Genomic DNA, 18,918 nt, shown 5'->3' on the forward strand with positions numbered 1-18,918 from the left:
TTTCTTCCACTTTAAAACGCAGCTCCTAGGTAAAATTATTTTTACCCCCCCCCCCCGCAAATGAAAAAGCTTGGACGCCCTTGCGGCTAGAAGCTAGGGGTGCAGGCACTAGTATTGTATAAAGAAGTATAAATATTCCAAAATAAACAGAGTTATTTATTTAAGCAAAGGAAGACGTTACATAGACTACATATTGAAATTTTATTATTTATTATTATTTTAAATGTAATACATTTTTATAATTGAGAAATATATGTCATGGAACTGAAAAGAAAGGAAATTTATAAATAAAAGTTCTGCATTTTCTAGTTGCAATAATTAATCAGTTACTTATACCAATGGATATTGTGAGAGGATATCGCATACCCTGATTATGATACAATATTTCTTCCCACTAAATAGCGATATCACTCATGCCCCTCCTGACTTTATTACCTGTCTCTTTCCTAACCAAGGGGAATGTATTGAGCAACAACAGAGAACTATATGAGCAACCTAAATGGTTGACAACATTTCACTGTCACAATATCCACCTATATCAATGATTGGCAGCTGCAAAATTAGTTATTTACTAGCATGTGATTACAGGAGAGTAAGTTACCAAACGTAGTTTTATATACGCGCGTAGTGATATTTCCTGTTATATTGATCCTACAATATAATAGCTTTTGATCTTTATCAAGTAAAGTATTCCCAAAAAAAGTTGTATTTTTCACATAATTTATGGGTGGAATTTAGTTGTTTAACATTTGATTCTGTAAGCTATACTAACAGCATTTTTAGTGCTACTTAGTTTATTAACTAAAAGATGTAAGGTAGCTATCTTCTTTTTATGTAAGAAGGAAAAAACAATCACTATAATACAGCAACTTAATAATCATATATTTTGACATTGGCTGTGAGGTTATTTTTCACCTTGATAATGAAAGGAATGGTCCATTTATTATAATAAGTAAATAAATCCTTCTGTAGAAAAACTCATAATTAATCTTCTGGATATTAGTGTGTATACTTACAACAGCACAGGAATACATGTACAATAAAATAATTTAAAAATCATGATGAGAATTTAAAGAGGTATAAAACAAGGAATAATTAAAATATACAGCTTTTTACACAGAGCACTATAGAATATAGATGTTATTTAATAAAACAAAATGTTGACTAATAAATAATTTGACAACATAATGTTAATGGAAAGTGCAAAACTTCCTAGTGTGTGTTACCATTGAAAATTTAAAATCTCAAATTGAAAACCTAATCTTCTTGGTAATAAATAAATCTTTCTTGTGATTATAAAAATGATAATGCTGTAAAATTTAACAGCTGAGTCTAAGCAATTCTAGATGTTAAGATGTTACTTCAACATACTCAAACATGATATTTTGTAATGCAAAATTTAAATATTTTTTTAGATACAACAATGTGAATAAGAAAAACCGTCATTAAAATGACTTTTTGTATAAATTTAGTAAAAAAAAATATTTATAAACGATTTTGTACTGAATTTATTTATTTAGGTTATAGAATTTCAAGAATTAAGAACTGCATGAAATAAATTGTTCATTTTAAATTTAGCAGTTTATACTTTATACTATAAATATTGACATCAATGATTTGATTACAGCATGTTTTTGGCTCATATTATAATTTATTTGTCTCTGGCTACACAGACACACAATAAATAAAGGGTATTAATCAGATTAACTTTTTATTTAATAAAGAATGATGAAAGGACAAAATCTTGTGTGAAAAATCCCAAATAATAACTTCAGTTAAATGTATTATTTTTACTTGGAGCTTTCCTTTTCTCAATAAAAATACAATTTTCATAATTTTCATAAGAATATCTTACAAATAAAAACTCTGAACCAAGAGATATAAAAAACTTGGTAATTCTATCTTTTTACCCAATTACACATATCAACCTTGTTTTATTTACAAAAGAAAGGATAATGGTTCATTGACACTTATCCTATGTCCCAATGCACCTTAATACCTTTAACTGCATTATGCTTTTGAATTGTGTACAATAACAAGGGCAACTAGGCTCATAAAAAAATGTAATTGTTTGTGCATATGTAAATTTCACTCATAATATTTGGATTAAAAATAGTCAATGTTCTTGATTAGAGATAGAAATATAATTTATGAGTTGATCTAAAATGATTTATCATTTTATCATAATTTTGATTGGTAAAATTCACTTTTCTCCATTGCTAAAAATCATCTAATGTTTCTTTTAGATTCTCTTTACAATATTTACATAAAACATAAAGTGAAAATAAAAGCATCAAGTAAGGTCCTAAAGGAAGAAGAGAAATAGTGAGAGTACAATAAATCAAATTAGTCGGAGCATAATATGTAAATGTAGCAGAATATTACCATAATAATGTTTTATCATTAGGGTTATTGTAAGTTTATTTTTGAGTTGAGTAATATTTTGTTAAGTATTGATTAGTTTTATATTAAATTTTCAAAATGCTAAGTCATTTTCATTATTTTTTATGAATTTCATTTTTAAAAAGTTTGCATTGTCAAAGTTTGTGTACAGTTATGTCAGAAGTTTCTTTTCAAATAAATGAATAAATATTGATTTGATTGAAATGCACATATTCCAATTATTTGTACAATTCCTATCCTGATTCTCTAGCTCCTATGTATATCCAATACATTACTTTCCAGAGTGTCAAACAAAAACAGTTATTATAAGATCTTTTTCTTTCTTTTCAATAATAATTTTTTTTCATTTCAATCATTTTTTTTGTTATAATTTCCTTTGTCCATTTTGTTATAATTTCTTTTGTCCATAAATCTACTTAATAGTCATTAATCAATTTTTCCTTACAATTGTAACCTTTAGCAGTCATGAAATCAATTTAAATTAGGCTATAATTCTCCTACAAGATCTAGCTTTAAAAAATCAAAATTTACCTTACAATCTTTAATCTTTTATAACTTTTATTTGTGTACACCTGTGGGTATTTTAAATTTGTTTAAATAAAATGTGCTTTTCCCATGAAGGAAGGAAGGGCTTCACACATATATTTACCATTTCTATTAAATGTCAAAGCCATGTGTAGTGTGTACTGTTCAGGACTTTCATAGAATAACCAATATAGAAATAGCAATAGATAAAAAAAACCTGCCAAATTTTTATTAAAATCGAGTTACCTAACATATTGATACAATTTGGTGCTGCATATAAGTTTACAAACTACAGATGCCATATTTTATAGTTGATTTGCATTCAAAGCTTCCACATGTGATATTTAGCAATAAGGCTAAAAATAATTCCAGGAAAATTTTATTATTGTTCAACTGCAGCTAAAGCGGCTGCAAGTATTACCATTACCTCATAAGGGCAGGATGCTCTTTAGATTTAAGTAATCTTCTAGAGAATCCAGAGCATCACCTACGTGTAATGGGATGTGATACTCTTACACCCGAGGATCTTAAGTTAAGTAACATCCATCAGACAACCAACCCTTTGATTGCATGAACTTTGTCTGAGAAGTCCTAACTGTGCATGCTAGTGAGTTGCGCCTGTTTATGGGCCAAGGCATTCCCCCTACTCTTCCTATTTATGTCACCCACCTGACATAGCAGCAGTAGGAACCATTTCTAACGTCCTTAGTTATGACACAGCGTGGGCATGAGATTAGAAATTATCACCTCCCTGGCAATGAGCGAATGGGCTATGTGTTAAAGCCATGGTCGCGGTTAAACGGCTGCAATTAGTTAACAATCAATCTGCAGTTCACTTGATGAGTCCTTTCTCAATATTTGATGACAGATTCACAGCTAAGACTCAGCAAGCTTTAAAATAAGGTGGTACTTTTATTCAAAATCATAAGTAAAAATATATTAATAGTTCAAAAATGTTTTTAAAGTCCTGGAAGAGTTCATTTTATAATCTATGTCAACATAGTAAATGTGAGGGGCTTGGCCGAGTGGGTTTTTGTCCCATTCAATTCTCCTCGAAATTGTTGCAGCAGTTATTTATAATATTTTCATTTCAACACATGTTACACATTTTGATATGCATTATTGTGAATGTGCACAAATTTCAAATAATATTATTTTCAATTTACCAAAATAGACTTGTTTGTCTTTTTTTATCATATTTTCAAAAAATAAATACTATTTTTCAAGTGAATTATTAAGTATATTTTCTGATGTCTATAATGATATTGGATTTGAGTTTATGGCTTTTCAATTCAGCTTTGCATTTTTTTCATCACTATAAATAATTAATGATTTAAGAAAATATTTCTGTCCAATAATGTGATCAGATTCTTCCTACTCTGTGTTCCTATTGGTCGAATTAAGAGATTTATCATCTAGATGTTTTATTTTTCTTAATTTCAGTATTGCCTCAACAAGTACAGATACAATCCACACGAGAAAGCTTATCAGCTGGGGTCAGAACGCCTATCCGATGCATAAGGTAACAAGGACAATATGAATATGTATGCGCGTAGCTACAGTTTATAGAAATATAATTATACCATTGAATTTATTTCAAATGAAAAGAAAAGTAAAAAAAATCAGGAAAATGATAAAAAAAATATTCTGGAGTTTCAAACATGAAAAAGACAAAATGAATACTGAATTGATAATCTATATTAGAGCTTCAATCCAATAATGATTGCTTGATAGAAACCGGTTCTGTAACAGTAACGTAGACCCAAATACATTTATGGTTTTCGGTTTTTAGGAATTGTCAACGAAAAAAAATAAAAGCCATTTAAATCATCTGTACTTTGAAGGTTTCCAGGGGAAATTTAAAATTTTATATTTCTCTATTCTCCGATAGCTGAGGGAAAAACTTTCGGTAAATAATTCCATGTTGTGCGTGTAAGAACAAATAATTTTAGTTGGGGTTCAAGACCATTGGCAAGAATATCCTGGTGGCTTGGCGGTCATCCTCTACCTGTCAATTTTACTGAGGTAAGCATTAATAGATAGATTGCTACACATGTCATTTTGTTACTTATTGGGATTTAACAGCCATTTTTTTTAGATAGAAGATTTTTGCTCACTGCCACATCTAAAAAAATACCTTTAGTTAGAGAATAACATCAGAACACCAATAGTCGGGGGGTATTCCTCCACCTATATATTTTTAAAAAAAGATAAACCTTCGAAACCCAATTCACAACCCTCAAAGTTGTTTATACCTTTTGAGATTCCCTCCCCTCCCTCAAATTATATTGTTGTGACATTCTAATGATTAATTTCAAAATCTTAAAAACTTATTAAGTGAACAATATATTTCTTAGGTTACAAGAACTGACGATAGGGATAATTTAACAGGTAATATTTAAATTTTAAAGAAGCAAGCTACTCTACAACTACAACTAGGGTAATTAATTAATCATTAAGATAAAACAAATTGCTCACATTTTTCTTATTATTTGTGTATTAACGGTGAATTAAATATTTTGATAATCCTGTGTGTGTGTCCGTTTGTACCGAAAAATCTCGCAACAGAAGAACACCTTATGAAGATTAAGCTTATTGGTTGAAAAGTTAGAACACTGTTAATACAAAAATAACCAATGAAAATCAATAAATATAATAAAAGTTATTATAACAAAAAAATAATATAACTTATTAAACTTTAGGTACAAGTCTAATCTACAGTCCAATGTCCCCTCCCTCCCTAACTAACTACAACGTACTACGTTGTTTTTTTTTCTGTTGATTGTTGATGATGATTTGAGTAATAAAAAGTTGTTATCCCAATTTATAATCAAGAAAACAAACTTTTTCCTTCCTGTATATTTTAACATACATATTTAGATGCGAAGCATCTTCATAAATTTGCATACTTCCTGGTTGGCTTGCTTTAAACTTTAAAAAGGACATTCTGGTCAGGAATAAGGTATAACCAAAAAGCGAAATAAATAAATCTAAAATAATATTTGGGGGCCAAATGGAGAGGTCGTCAATTTTACGATGTGTTGCCCCCCAACGACAGCTGAAAAGGCCGTATAGGTTTCGTGATTTTTGAAAATTAATTTCATTGTTGGTACAAGCTGCATTTTGGTCACGATAGTATAATTGTGATGTTTTCAAGACCGTATCTAATTGTTACAGGAATCATCATACAAAGTTTGAAATCGATAGGGAAATTTTAATATGAAAGATTATGTGAACTAAATATTAATATTAAATAATACTAAATCATCTTGTTCTGTTACAATGGATTTAATATAATTTGGATCTTACACCAGATTATCATGCACTCTAATAAAGTAAAACTTGCAGTTGGCTAAAAAAACACCCCTTTATCCATTTCCATCCCTCATAATGGCTGAACGAACTGACCAATAGCAAACCAAATTTACAACATTTTTTCCACTGCACTGTCATAATATCCACGTATATTCTACATCAATTTATGTTTCAGAGAGTACCCTGTACTTCACGCCTAGTAGGAACGACACGGGCCAACTATTAAAGTGCAGATCTGAAAATCCAAGCATAGCAGCTAGTGAAATAGAAGATACTTGGAGTTTAGATATCAACTGTAAGTATCTATACATTTGCATTTTTGCATATTTGATTATTTATCTATCCATCTCTGTATCAGTATCAATATTCTATCTATTTTTCTTTTGGTTGTATCTATCATACTATCTATCAATCTATCTCTCTTTCTCTTTATATGTGTTAATCATTATATCAATCTATAAATTGACCAAAGACTGTGGCGTAAAATGTAGCGCCGCCGACCCTTGCCGAGAAGGTGATAGGTTTGATTTTCGGCCCAAAACTGGGTCATAACTAAAGATCTTAAAAATATTTCATACTGCTCCTATGGCAGGTGTGCGACATAAACAATTAGAGTAGGGCCTTGGCCCAAAACAGGCGCAACTCAATACCATGCGACAAAGATTGTTCAATCAAATGGTTGGTTGACTGAAGGGTGTTTTATCATCCAGGCGTGAACAATATTAAGCAAGATTTGGTTCAGAGATACACCAAATAGAGATCTCGAGGTGCACCCAGTCCTCTATAACCTATCTAAAATATAAAAGTATCCACCTATCTATTTTTTCTAGACAAACCGCTGGTATCCATAACCCTTGGCTCAACACTAAATTCTGAACGAATCAAAGAGGGGGATGACGTTTATTTCGAGTGCCTTGTAGTTTCTAAACCTCCTGTTTTCAAAGTGTCATGGAAATTTAATGTAAGTTTTCTGTTCAAAGTTTATTTACTCCATAATTTACTTTGTCACTATGTTCGTATGTATGTTTATTTTTGCTCATTTTCGTCTTTCGTCTAAAAGTTCCTATTTATGGGGTAAGAATTTTAATTATCTGTGTTTATTAGGGATCTTACTGGATAAGACAATTGACAATGATTTTCTGAACGTCTACAATCATTAGAAAACAAGGATGACAACATCCATAAAAGCGAAGCACTGAAACGGTAGGACAAATGGACATTAACACCTATATAGTGTCAGAACTGAACAATCAGAATATAAATGTATAAGAGTCGAAGCAAAATTGTAAGTAAATTTGTTGAAAAACTGCTTTATACAGAATAATGTTTATGGACATACATACATTTTTAGGACTTGATTATAGAGTTGCTTCGTTTAAAACATTATACTTTGTTGTCCCAGGAATCACTATACCAAAAATCAGATCAATCGGATGATTAGATCACATAAAAATTTGTTGTTAAAAAAGTTTTAAAAAATCAACATGTTTAAAATGGACGTACGGACATTTTGGTAATGATTATAGAGTTGCTACGCTTTCTACATCGTACCTAACTACTAAAGGAATCACCATGCAACATTTGAAATCGATAGGACAATTATAACATGCCTAAATTAACGAAAAAAGCTATCCGTGACGGACGAACGGACGTACGGACGGACCGACCCTAATTATAGAAAAGCTTAGCTATTAAAAATAATCCATCTGTAAATCAAAATTATTGGTTAAAAATGGAACCAAAAGTAACCAAAGTTTTTCCCTGATAATCAGAAAAGTTGTATTATTGTTTTTGTTAAAACTTAAGTTGTAAGGGTTACTTAAAATCTCAAAATCTACTGTTCCGATTGGGTTCTCTATTTTCGGTAAGCTTTACGGGTACTGTGATTCTTTTAGGCTATTTTATTTTCAGATTTAAGTCTTGGGATGGTTTTTAAGATATTTTTATTTCTTCTCTGTCCCTTTGAATACAGAGCCCTTAGACGTTAGGGGCGTAGCCCCCAGTTAAATAATAAAGTATTAACTTATTATTGATAAACCCGTATATTTACCACTAATAACCTTGAAAGCCCAGTCCCAAGGTTAATGTAAGGTCATTCTGCATTCTAAAACTAATTTCAACTTTTTCTTACAAAATCAGGGTTGTCAACAAAATACATTACATTTCAATATTTCTTCCATGGTTTTATAGGTTTTTTGCGTACCCGAAAGTTTTGACATCCCCTTACACCAAAATAAAGGGTTGTGAGCCTTAGGAGAAAATATACATTTATTGTGTAAAATAGAATAATCAATGTACTAAAGTAATAAATCTTTTTTCAGGATTCTTTGTATTTATATATTAAAAGCTGTTTTTTTTCACACATGCATAAAGATATAAGATAATTAGAATTAAAGTCAAAGCTTTTTTGACGGACAATTGGAACTCGGATCGTGCACATATTTTCCATGTGCACCTTGGCTGTTTTAGGGAGATACAGGGGATGTAGACCCATGTCAAGAGGGTTGTAGTGTATAAGAATGTAGGGAGGTACACAGAGAGAGGCATGTCCAACCTCTTAATTTTGCTATGATGCTGGACTCACATGGACTCCCCCCCCCCCCCCCCTATAAATAATTTTTTAAAATATCATTAGAGATGTATTTCAATTTATCGTTCATTTTCTTATCCCAAAAGATTCCGGTTGTTGTAAGTTTAAAATTCATACTTTTCCAAACTCCTTATATTTAAACTTTTGGCTGCGCCCCTTTGGAGTTCTGAATTCGAAGGGTAGGGAAAGCAGAAACATAGCCAAGAACCATCTCAGAATTAAGATTGGACCATTAAATAGCCTAAAACCAACCCGGGACATATGTGAAGCTTTACCAAAATAAAAAAACTCAATTGAATCAGTAGTTATTCAAATCTTAAGCTACTGTCGACAAGTTTCAGACAAAGAAAACCTTCGGCTTACTACTTTATATAATAGGATTTAAATGGGTTGGTAAGAAAAATATATATGATATTTATACCACAAAACAAATCCCATTATATACTCGTATGGCTGTTTCCTTTATAGCTTAATCTGCCTAGCTATGCCAGCAACTATGAATCTATGTAACTATGAAACTTTATAACTATTTAATGTTTTTTTTAGGGAGAGGAGTTGAGACAGAATGTACGCGAAGGAACTATTATGGGTAATCAAAGTTTAGGTAAGTTCATATAAGCTTTATCTGAAAGGTAGTAGGTTCGAATTGTACCAAAAACTGGTCAATATAAATTTTAAAAATAATGTCTAAAAATTGAAGATATGATAGTTGAGTAGATAGAAAGTGGATTAAACCTATACATAGTATATTTTCTTTGTTACTTACATTGTTAACCATGGCAGCCTAACTATTTATTTTATATCATTTTTAAAAGCGAAGCTTTTCTATAATTAGGGTCGGTCCGTCCGTCCGTCCGTACGTCCGTACGTCCGTAACGGATAGCTTTTTCCGTTAATTTAGGTATGTTAGAATTGTCCTATCGATATCAAATTTTGCATGGTGATTCCTTTAGTAGTTAGGTACGATTTAGAAAGCGTAGCAACTCTATAATCATTACCAAAATGTCCGTACGTCCATTTTAAACATGTTGATTTTTTTACTTTTTTAACAACAAATTTTTATGTGATCAAATCATCGGATTGATCTGATTTTTAGTATATTGATTCCTGGGACAACAAAGTATAATGTAATAAGCGAAGCAACTCTATAATCAAGTCCTAAAAATGTAAGTATGTCCATAAAAATTATCCTGTATCAAGCAGTTTTACAACAAATTTACTTACAATTTTGCTTTGACTCTTATAAATTTATATTATGATAATTAAGTTCTAACACTATACAAGTGTTAATGTCCGTTTGTCCTACCGTTTCAGTGCTTCGCTTTTATGGATGTTGTCATCCTTGTTTAAAATCTCTTTTTGTAATTTTTTTGAGAAAAATTTCATGAGTTATTTAAATCACATATCGCTTAAATTCCTAAAATCTAGAGGAAGGGTGTGGGAATTCCAGGTCTATTTTTTATCTTAGTTATCATTTTTTTTGGTTAGTAAATTTACTAAAATATAGATAAAAGAAATAATTTTTTAAGCAAAACTCAATTGAACTTTTAAAGCAGAATTTTAGTGTTTATTTATAGGGTTCGGCAGCCGTTTGGATGCTTTAAAAAAGTTTTAATATTGGGATTGCCACATTTTAGTCAGATTTAGACTTCCAGCTGATTTTTAAAATTGTAAATGTTAACTTTCTGGAGATTTACAGGCGGCTGACGCGCCCATGTAATACTATAAACTTATGTACATTCCCGGTACACTAGGTAACTATAGCCTAAAACCTATGTCTTGGTTTTGTAAAATAGTTTGTTACCAATAATAAAGTGAAATTTAAAATAAAGATCTCTCTCCTTTACCCCTCCCCTCCTTTTGGATAAACGGCCTGACCAATAAATGCGAGGGGATGTTGCAACCTAAATTGACGACAATTTGTCTCCTGTCATAATATCCACGTAAATTCTATATCCACTGCTACCAAAGAAAAGATGAATGTAATATGTAGCCAGAAAAGAAATAAAATATTACATTATTACAAGCTCTTATTATCATTATTATCTTGTTATTTTCTTTTATTGGATTCTATGCTAAGAGTTTATATGAAACTGCACATTTTTTTATAGTACAACACTTTGCAAGTAATCCTGTTTTAGTTTAATAAATGTATAAGTATAGATGTTTAAACAAGACAAACACCTGGTTCCAGTAGTGGGGACCTTTTCGTCTGCTAGCAAATTACTTTCTGCTTTTTTGTAACGACTTGGCTGTGTTAATATTTCCGACGCTATTGGCTGATATTCAAAGTTCCAATTGAAAGTAGGCAAAGAGTCCACACCCCGTGAATATTCAGTTAATATTTAACTCCTGTCCCCTCTATTAATTTACTTTAATTAGAACATTATAAATTAAGAGTAAAGAAAAATATATATCTATAATACAAAGTAGAATGATGTCTGTCTGTCTGTCCGTCCGTCTGTCCCTTAAGATCTCGGTAACCACTGAACCGATCGGATTCTACTCTTCAGGGAATATACCTACTGGTCCTGTGGTGGTTTTAGGCTATTTTCTTGGGGGGTGGGACACCCCTAACCCCCTCCAAAAACAAAACAAAAACACCCCCCTATTTTTTTTTGTAGGGGATATCCTTGGTCCTTTTTTATCACCTCTTGGGGCAAAGCCCCTATAGGCTAGGGGCGAAGCCGCTAGTGATATATAATAGTTTTAAATATTGATATAGTCCAATATTGATATTTTAACACTCCTGCGTTTGTCCTGGAACCGTTCAATGCTTAATAAGTATCTACATATAATACAAAGTAGAACGATGTCTGTATGTCTGTCTGTTTGTACCAAAGGATCTCGCTAACCGCTGAACCGATCGGGTTCTCCTTAACAGGGTAGCTTCTCATAGGTCCCGGGAAGTTTTATAACTATTTTGGGTGAGGGTACCACCACCCTCCCAAGAGAAATAAAAAAAAACAAATTTTAAAAATATTGTTGAAGACTTCAACGCAACATAGATATAATCTGACAAAATCTGTTACATGTATAATATCGTTTGAAATAAAGAAAAAACATTTAAATTGTCACTAGAGGCCTCTAGGGGCGTAGCTGCTAGTTGTATATAAATTTAAGTATGATTGAAAACAAGAAAGAACTTAGTTGTGAACTATAATAAAGTCTATATAACAAAGAATAACTTTTATTTCATTGAAAAAACACTTCCACTTACACATCCCAAAAACTATTATTGATAGGATTTATTTTTTGTATTCCTAGGGTAAATAATTTTATATAACCTCTTTTTTATTTTGTACAGTTTTTCTTTCAAAATCAAAGCTTTTCTATAAATAGGGTCAGTCCGTTTGCACCGGAACGTTCCAATTGTCCTATTGATTTGAAACTTAAACATGTCATTTTTATAATCATATTCATATAATTTTTAGAAAAATGATTCAAAATACAACAACGTACAACAGTATTCGTTGCTTAATAGATATAGAATAAGTGAAGGTTATTACATAGCCTGCTAATGTTACTTCCAGCTGTTTAATATACTTTCCTTTTTGACTTAACTCCATCTCCTCCCTTGACTATGGAGAAATTTATAGACCAATATCTGAGGACTATTTTAGCAACCTAAATTGGGACAAAATTCCACTGTTACAATATCCATGTATTCTATATCTGTTTTGAAAATCCAAGATGGCGGCGTTTTTATCTATCTATTCTGTTTCAGTGCTGCAAGAACTGGGTAAGGGAAGCTCAGGTGCGTACACGTGTACTGCAACAAACACGGAGGGTACTGGAGAGTCTATTCCTCAAAAACTAGATGTCAAATGTGAGTAATTTTTAAAAATCTTATAATAAGTAGCAATAACAAAAATAATACAAGATTGCAATTTTGAATGGATGTAAACTTCACTTATTTTGAGTATTGTTTAATAATTATCCTAATTGATTGAAGGGAGGGTACATAGAAATAAAAATTAGAGCAGAATCCAAAGTTTTACAAAAGCTATAACACGTTGGCGGAAAAACTTTTGATTGATTGATTGTTACCAAACTAGCAGTGACCATTAATATTAATCTGCAGTTTACAATCATTAGGGAAGTATATAAATTTATTATCCATTGTCTTATCCCTTAATACCCCTGCTATATTTAGACAAGCCCGTATGTGAGGGAGAGAGAAGTAAAGTATTTGGTGTGGCCAGGGGAGAAGTTTTATCCATCAATTGTACAGGTAGGCTTCTATTCATTTGGACATACTTACATTGTAAGACTTAATCATATGGATGATTCGCTTTAACATTGTGCCTAATTGTTCTAAGAATCAATATTTCGCAAATAAGATGATGTTATATAATGTAAAAAGCTGAAAATGAGCATGTTTAATGTAAACAAACAGACTTTCTGGTAAAAATTAAAGAGTTGTTTTGCTTTCTAACTGTTGCAGGAATCATCATATCAAGTTTAAAATTTGATAGGACAATTATAACATGGAGTGCCTAAATTAACGATTATAGGTATCCGTTGCAGATGTTACTTTTCTTTATTTCTACAGAAAATGGTATATATTTTGTAGCAATTTATATGGTAGAAAAAAAGTAAATGGTTTTTAGAATTGGTTGTAAATATCTAATGTTGTTACATAAAAAAAAAATGCACACTACTCACCCTAACATCAATGTAGAAAACTTCTTTTTTTGGATTATGGTATTGGATATTAAAAGGGAATGTGACCGTATTATGAGATATTTTTCCTTTCATTTTAGTAAAGTCAAAATCACCAGTAACTAAAATATTTTTTTTTTATGAAAATACTCAGTAGGGTAGATTTTTTTTCTAGGAGTGATTTCTCTTTAAAGGGTTGTTGTAACCTCTCTCAAAATAGTTATAAAATTTACCTAGATTTATGAAAAGGTTCACTGTAAAGGAGTGAGGGAACATAGTTAGAGAGTGAGGGAACATAGTTACAGTTGAGGGAACATAGTGACAGAGTGAGGGAACATAGTTACAGTTGAGGGAACAAAGTTACAGAGTGAGAGATTATATTTACTGAGTAAGGGTACATAGTTACTGAGTGAGGGAACATAGTTACAGAGTAAGGGAACATAGTTACAGAGTGAGGGAACATAGTTACAGATTGAGGGAACATAGTTACAGTTGAAGGAACATAGTTACTGAGTGAGGGAACATAGTTACAGAGTGAGGGAACATAGTTACAGAGTGAGGGAACATAGTTACAGAGTGAGGGAACATAGTTACAGAGTGAGGGAACATAATTACAGAGTGAGGGAATATAGTTACAGAATAAGGGAACATAGTTACAGAGTGAGGGAACAAAGTTACAGAGTGAGGGAACATAGTTACAAATTGAGGGAACATAGTTACAGAGTAAGGGAACATAGTTACAGAGTGAGGAAACATAGTTACAGAGTGAGTGAACAAAGTTACAGAGTGAGGGAACATAGTTACAGAGTGAGGGAACATAGTTACAAATTGAGGGAACATAGTTACAGAGTAAGGGAACATAGCTACAGAGTGAGGGAACATAGTTACAGATTGAGGGAACATAGTTACAGAGTAAGGGAACATAGTTACAGAGTGAGGGAACATAGTTACAGAGTGAGAAAACATAGTTACAGAGTGAGGGAACATAGTTACAGAGTGAGGGAACATAGTTACAGAGTGAGGGAAACTGAGAAATTTCTATTGTATGAAACCTTTATACACTTTCTTTTATAACTCATATATCACACTCTCAATATCAGGGTAACTGCATTTTATGAGTGTTCCCACGTAAATGTTTTTTTTCTAAGGTGATGTATTTCTATAATTTGGGTCTGTACGTCCATACGTACGTTAAGGCAATTTATAATTATTCTATCGATTTTAAACTTTGGATAATTAATTTACTTTTCGGCATTTTTATTTCTTAAGCATTAACACTAAAGTTGAAAATTTTAGATAATTACTAAACCAAAATTGTTAAAAGCTTTACTAAAGTCTAAAGTACATAAATTGAAACAGTAACTATGTCTTCAACACAAGAAAACATTCGGATCATGTAAAGAAAACAAAGTAGTGGGTTTCGTCGTACTTTCACAGTAGCTTTACTCCTATTCCTAGCCCCTGCGGGGGGCTTCAACCCTGCGGGTCAATCATTAACATTTACCTAACCTAATTAACCTAATCTAAAATTAAGTGATTAGCTCATTTGTTTGATTTGTTGCCTTATAATAAACTAAGGAAGTAACTAGAAAAAAATACTAAAACCTTTCTAAGACTTAGATTTAAAAATAGGATAGACCAAAAACATACTGGGACATATGTTAAGTCGTTTTAGTGGATAGCGATATTTTAAGACAAACCTTAAAACTTACTACTAAAAGTTTTGGCCAGCATAGAGAAACACTGATTTTATGAGCACTTCTGTTCTCTCGACAAATACATCAAATAAATATTTTCAAGGTATAAAAAGTGCACCTTATGCATGGGAGGGAGGGGAGAGGGGACTGAAAATTTCAATGGTAACCAAAGTTCTATAACAGCAGTATCTTATTGAACTTAAGATATTTTTTTTTGCATTTTGACTGTTGGGTGACGAACTAGTAGTGTTAAAACTTTATAATTTGAAATCATAATTTGTGATGCATATTTGTCTACCATTGTCTTATCCCTTTAGATCCCTAATTAGGTAATAGGTAAGCATATCAGGGTTGTCCAATAATGTTGTAAATTGTTTTCCAGTATGGCTTCGAAACCGATTGATATTCGCTGATTTTGAACCGGGTGTTTAGCTATACTACAAAAATCATGTAAAGCATCATCTTAAAGACAATTTTCCATGAATGTTTAAAAAATCATAAAATTCCTACCGGTTTTGTTTCGCCTGGCATTCGGCCAAAACTGGTTTTAGTTTTTATTTTAATATCCGCGGAAAGCTGTCTATAATATGATAGATAAGTATACCTACACTTAGCCAGGTTAAAATAAGATATCCAATTCATCTCCGGCATCAAATCGAACTAAAAAAACTATTGGATGGCTCCGGTTCAAAATCAATAGCAGCCTATTCCTATCTATAATACGTTTTTAAAGTCTTCATCGTAAAGGCTTCTAAAGAATGTTAATTTTTATAGATATATTTGAGTTTTTATTGAGATTGTTATTTAATTTTGTTGCTTAATGTTTATCTTATTTTCCCAAATTAACAATGGTTAAATACTAAAGCTGCTCTAACTAAAATTCATCCTAATTTTAAAGTGCAAATAACAATAACAGTACGGTAATCCTACCCATACCATACAATGCAGGCATGATTAAACCATATAAAATGCATAATTGTATGGCTTAATATACCAAATATACCTTCAACCTATATTCCTTAACTGAATGGCTAAATGTCTAGCATTAACCTTACTTTTATTGATTCACATAGCATAGACATACTAGTGCAAAAAAGAACCATTTTAGCCCATTAAGGTAGCGAATCTTCTCTTCTGTTTTGTTTGTTGTACAGAATGACGTAAGAAATTTTCTTAAAGTTGTTCGATTAATTAAAAACAAAAACTTTTTAAAGCTCTCCTAATGTTTAATTCGCCTCATGGGATGGCTGGATGGTTAGTGCACATTTTAATTCATTGTGAAAATTGTTCCGCGAAAATATTTCAACTGTCTTCTATATTTGGTTTAAACCTTTATTTTTTGCCTCCTTTAAGTTATAGTAACAAAACCACGTTATGATTTATGCTTAGTAATTACTATACTCTAAAGTATTTAAAAAGTCTGGAAATAATATTTTACACCTAACCATACATTAAAATTGAATCACCTCTGACAACCACAAAAAAAACTTGGACGTCCTTGATTCATCGCCTATTTTGATTTTATCTTACTCAATCCACTAAATAAGTAGCTTGTTTTAATAGAAGCTTTTTTTAGTTCCATATAAAAAAAATTACCAATGATAGGTCAAACACAGACTAAATTTCCAACAGTAGACCAGTATACATTTTAATTGACCAATGCTAGGTCAGTATGACATAATTTTTTTATAGGCTCTATAAATAGCTTCGTTGTAATACCCTCAGGGAAAATCTGGGACCTACACCTTGGTCTAGGAGAGTATCTTTGCTACCTAAATAAAAATAAAAATATACATGGTAAGAGTAAACTTTCCATTAGATCTTACAGGATTCTGATAAAAACTTTTAAATTATGCTAAAATAAAAAGGAAAAGACAGAGAGAGAAAACACTGAATAATAGATGAAAAACAAGAAAAGAAAATGTTAATGCTATGTATGTTTTCTTTACAAGATTTTAATCTTTTATGTTAAAAAAATGTAAGAAAAATAGTAAAATCTAAAGAAGAAAAAACTAGATTTTGTTTATGTTTTGTTTCTATGGATGGAGATTGGGTAGATCCATTAATCAAAATAAAAATTAATTTCTTTGTTGCCCAAGTAACCCACTAGTTGTTTGGATAGGTTATTAGTTTAAATCTTAACCCAACAGTGCATAATTACTAAAGACCCTAAAAATATGAGCATAAATTAAAGTTTTTATTTACCTTGGAACCTCTTCACTTAGAAATTTACTTTTAAGTTAAAAAGGAACAATAATGCATACTTCTTCTTTGCATAACAAATATTTAGGTAGCAGGGCTTCTCTGTAATCATCCTCCAAAACAAAACCAGAAAGATATGTAGTTTTGTGTAACTTTTTGATTTTTTTAAAAATTATCTACAGTTTATTTAAAAGTATTAAATGTAGTTATTTAAATTTTGAATTATTAAGTAATGTCATCTAAATACAAGCCATTAAGAATTAACAAAAAAATATTTTAAAAATATTGTAAAACTTTTTGTTTTATTGGAATTAAAATTCTAATAAATTAAGGTATAAAGCTTTATTTTGTGTTATAATCAAAGGGAAGTAGCTCAACTATATTAATTAGATAAAGGGATTTACATTTTCATTTCAATTTTAAAAACCCTAAATCCATCCAGGTGTAAGGATTTCTGTCAATTGATCTAAGATTAAATTAATTCTCTTCACTTAACCCTCAAGGACATTCAAATAATCAAATAATTTTACCTATTCTACATAATAGTTTCTATTGCTAAGTTTCATGTAATCTGTAAAAATATCTTCAGAATGTAGTCATCCTTGTTTTGGTGACAACTCAAGAAAGTATTTTCAATTAGTGTCCAGTTAACTTGAAGAAAAAGTGTAAATATATAAATTAGAAAGATGATTTTTGCATTTGTTGACAATGCAAGTACAGGCAGGGCTCGGCATCTACTCTACTCCATGATAACAGTTGTTGCTGAACAAAATTTGCAAGCTCCAATTTTTCTAGCTACAACTGCACATTAAACATTTCAATCGACATTGGCTTTCTTAAGGCTAAGTGTCGTGGCTGCTGTTCAAAAAAAGCTGACTTTTTATCTAGGACGTACACGGCAGCCTAGATCATAGAGAAGCTTGGCCAGGAAAGGGATGAATATCTCATTCAGCAGTTAATTGTTTTATTGAAAACTTATAGAAACAGTTTAACACCTGTTCTGAGAATTCATACAGCCCCCTTTCACACTACCAAGCACTCTCTCTTAGCTCAAAACAATACATTTTTCTCAAAAATGAATCTTCCTATCCATTCAATCAAAGGAATACAAGCACACTGAAAACCTCTTGGCAGAGTAAATGCGCAAAAACATAAAATGCCACGTAATTCTCAAATTCAAAGGACAAATATTGTCCTTGCAAAACACAATTTTTCTCCACGCAAAAACTCCTTTGTTCAAATTTCAGTTTTCTGATAACACTCACACAATGACCAAGACACTGAGGTTTCAACAGCAGCTTTTTGGGGTAAAATAAGATTCTAGCTGCCAAGCCTCTAGTACAGTTCTGCTCAAATAAATAATCTTTATTAGCTTGTAATGACCCTTGGAATGCAAAATTTCACAATTTTGGGAATAAGGAATTTTTAAAATGTTTTTATTATAAAAACAATAACAAATTGTTTTAGGGTTTTTTTTATCAAAAAATAAAGAACATTATACCTAGGTATATTTAATATTTT

The 18,918-nt window shown here is 31.2% G+C and overlaps 1 protein-coding gene across 2 annotated transcripts in view; it reads left to right on the forward strand.

Annotated features, from left to right (window-relative positions):
• The window catches only part of LOC145332476 (protein turtle-like), a 79,528-nt gene that overhangs the window by 18,634 nt on the left and 41,976 nt on the right, over positions 1-18,918 (forward strand). For both annotated transcript variants that reach the window (XM_080177477.1, XM_080177478.1), the window contains exons 9-16: positions 4,372-4,450; positions 4,881-4,953; positions 5,286-5,319; positions 6,419-6,538; positions 7,074-7,204; positions 9,380-9,437; positions 12,561-12,662; positions 12,990-13,067. In XM_080177477.1, coding sequence (XP_080033603.1) covers positions 4,372-4,450; positions 4,881-4,953; positions 5,286-5,319; positions 6,419-6,538; positions 7,074-7,204; positions 9,380-9,437; positions 12,561-12,662; positions 12,990-13,067 — 675 coding nt within the window. The remainder of the gene's footprint in view (positions 1-4,371; positions 4,451-4,880; positions 4,954-5,285; positions 5,320-6,418; positions 6,539-7,073; positions 7,205-9,379; positions 9,438-12,560; positions 12,663-12,989; positions 13,068-18,918) is intronic.

The sequence above is a fragment of the Acartia tonsa genome, chromosome 11 (genome assembly GCF_053477335.1).
Source record: "Acartia tonsa isolate MP-2025a chromosome 11, ASM5347733v1, whole genome shotgun sequence".
Lineage (NCBI taxonomy): Eukaryota > Metazoa > Arthropoda > Copepoda > Calanoida > Acartiidae > Acartia > Acartia tonsa.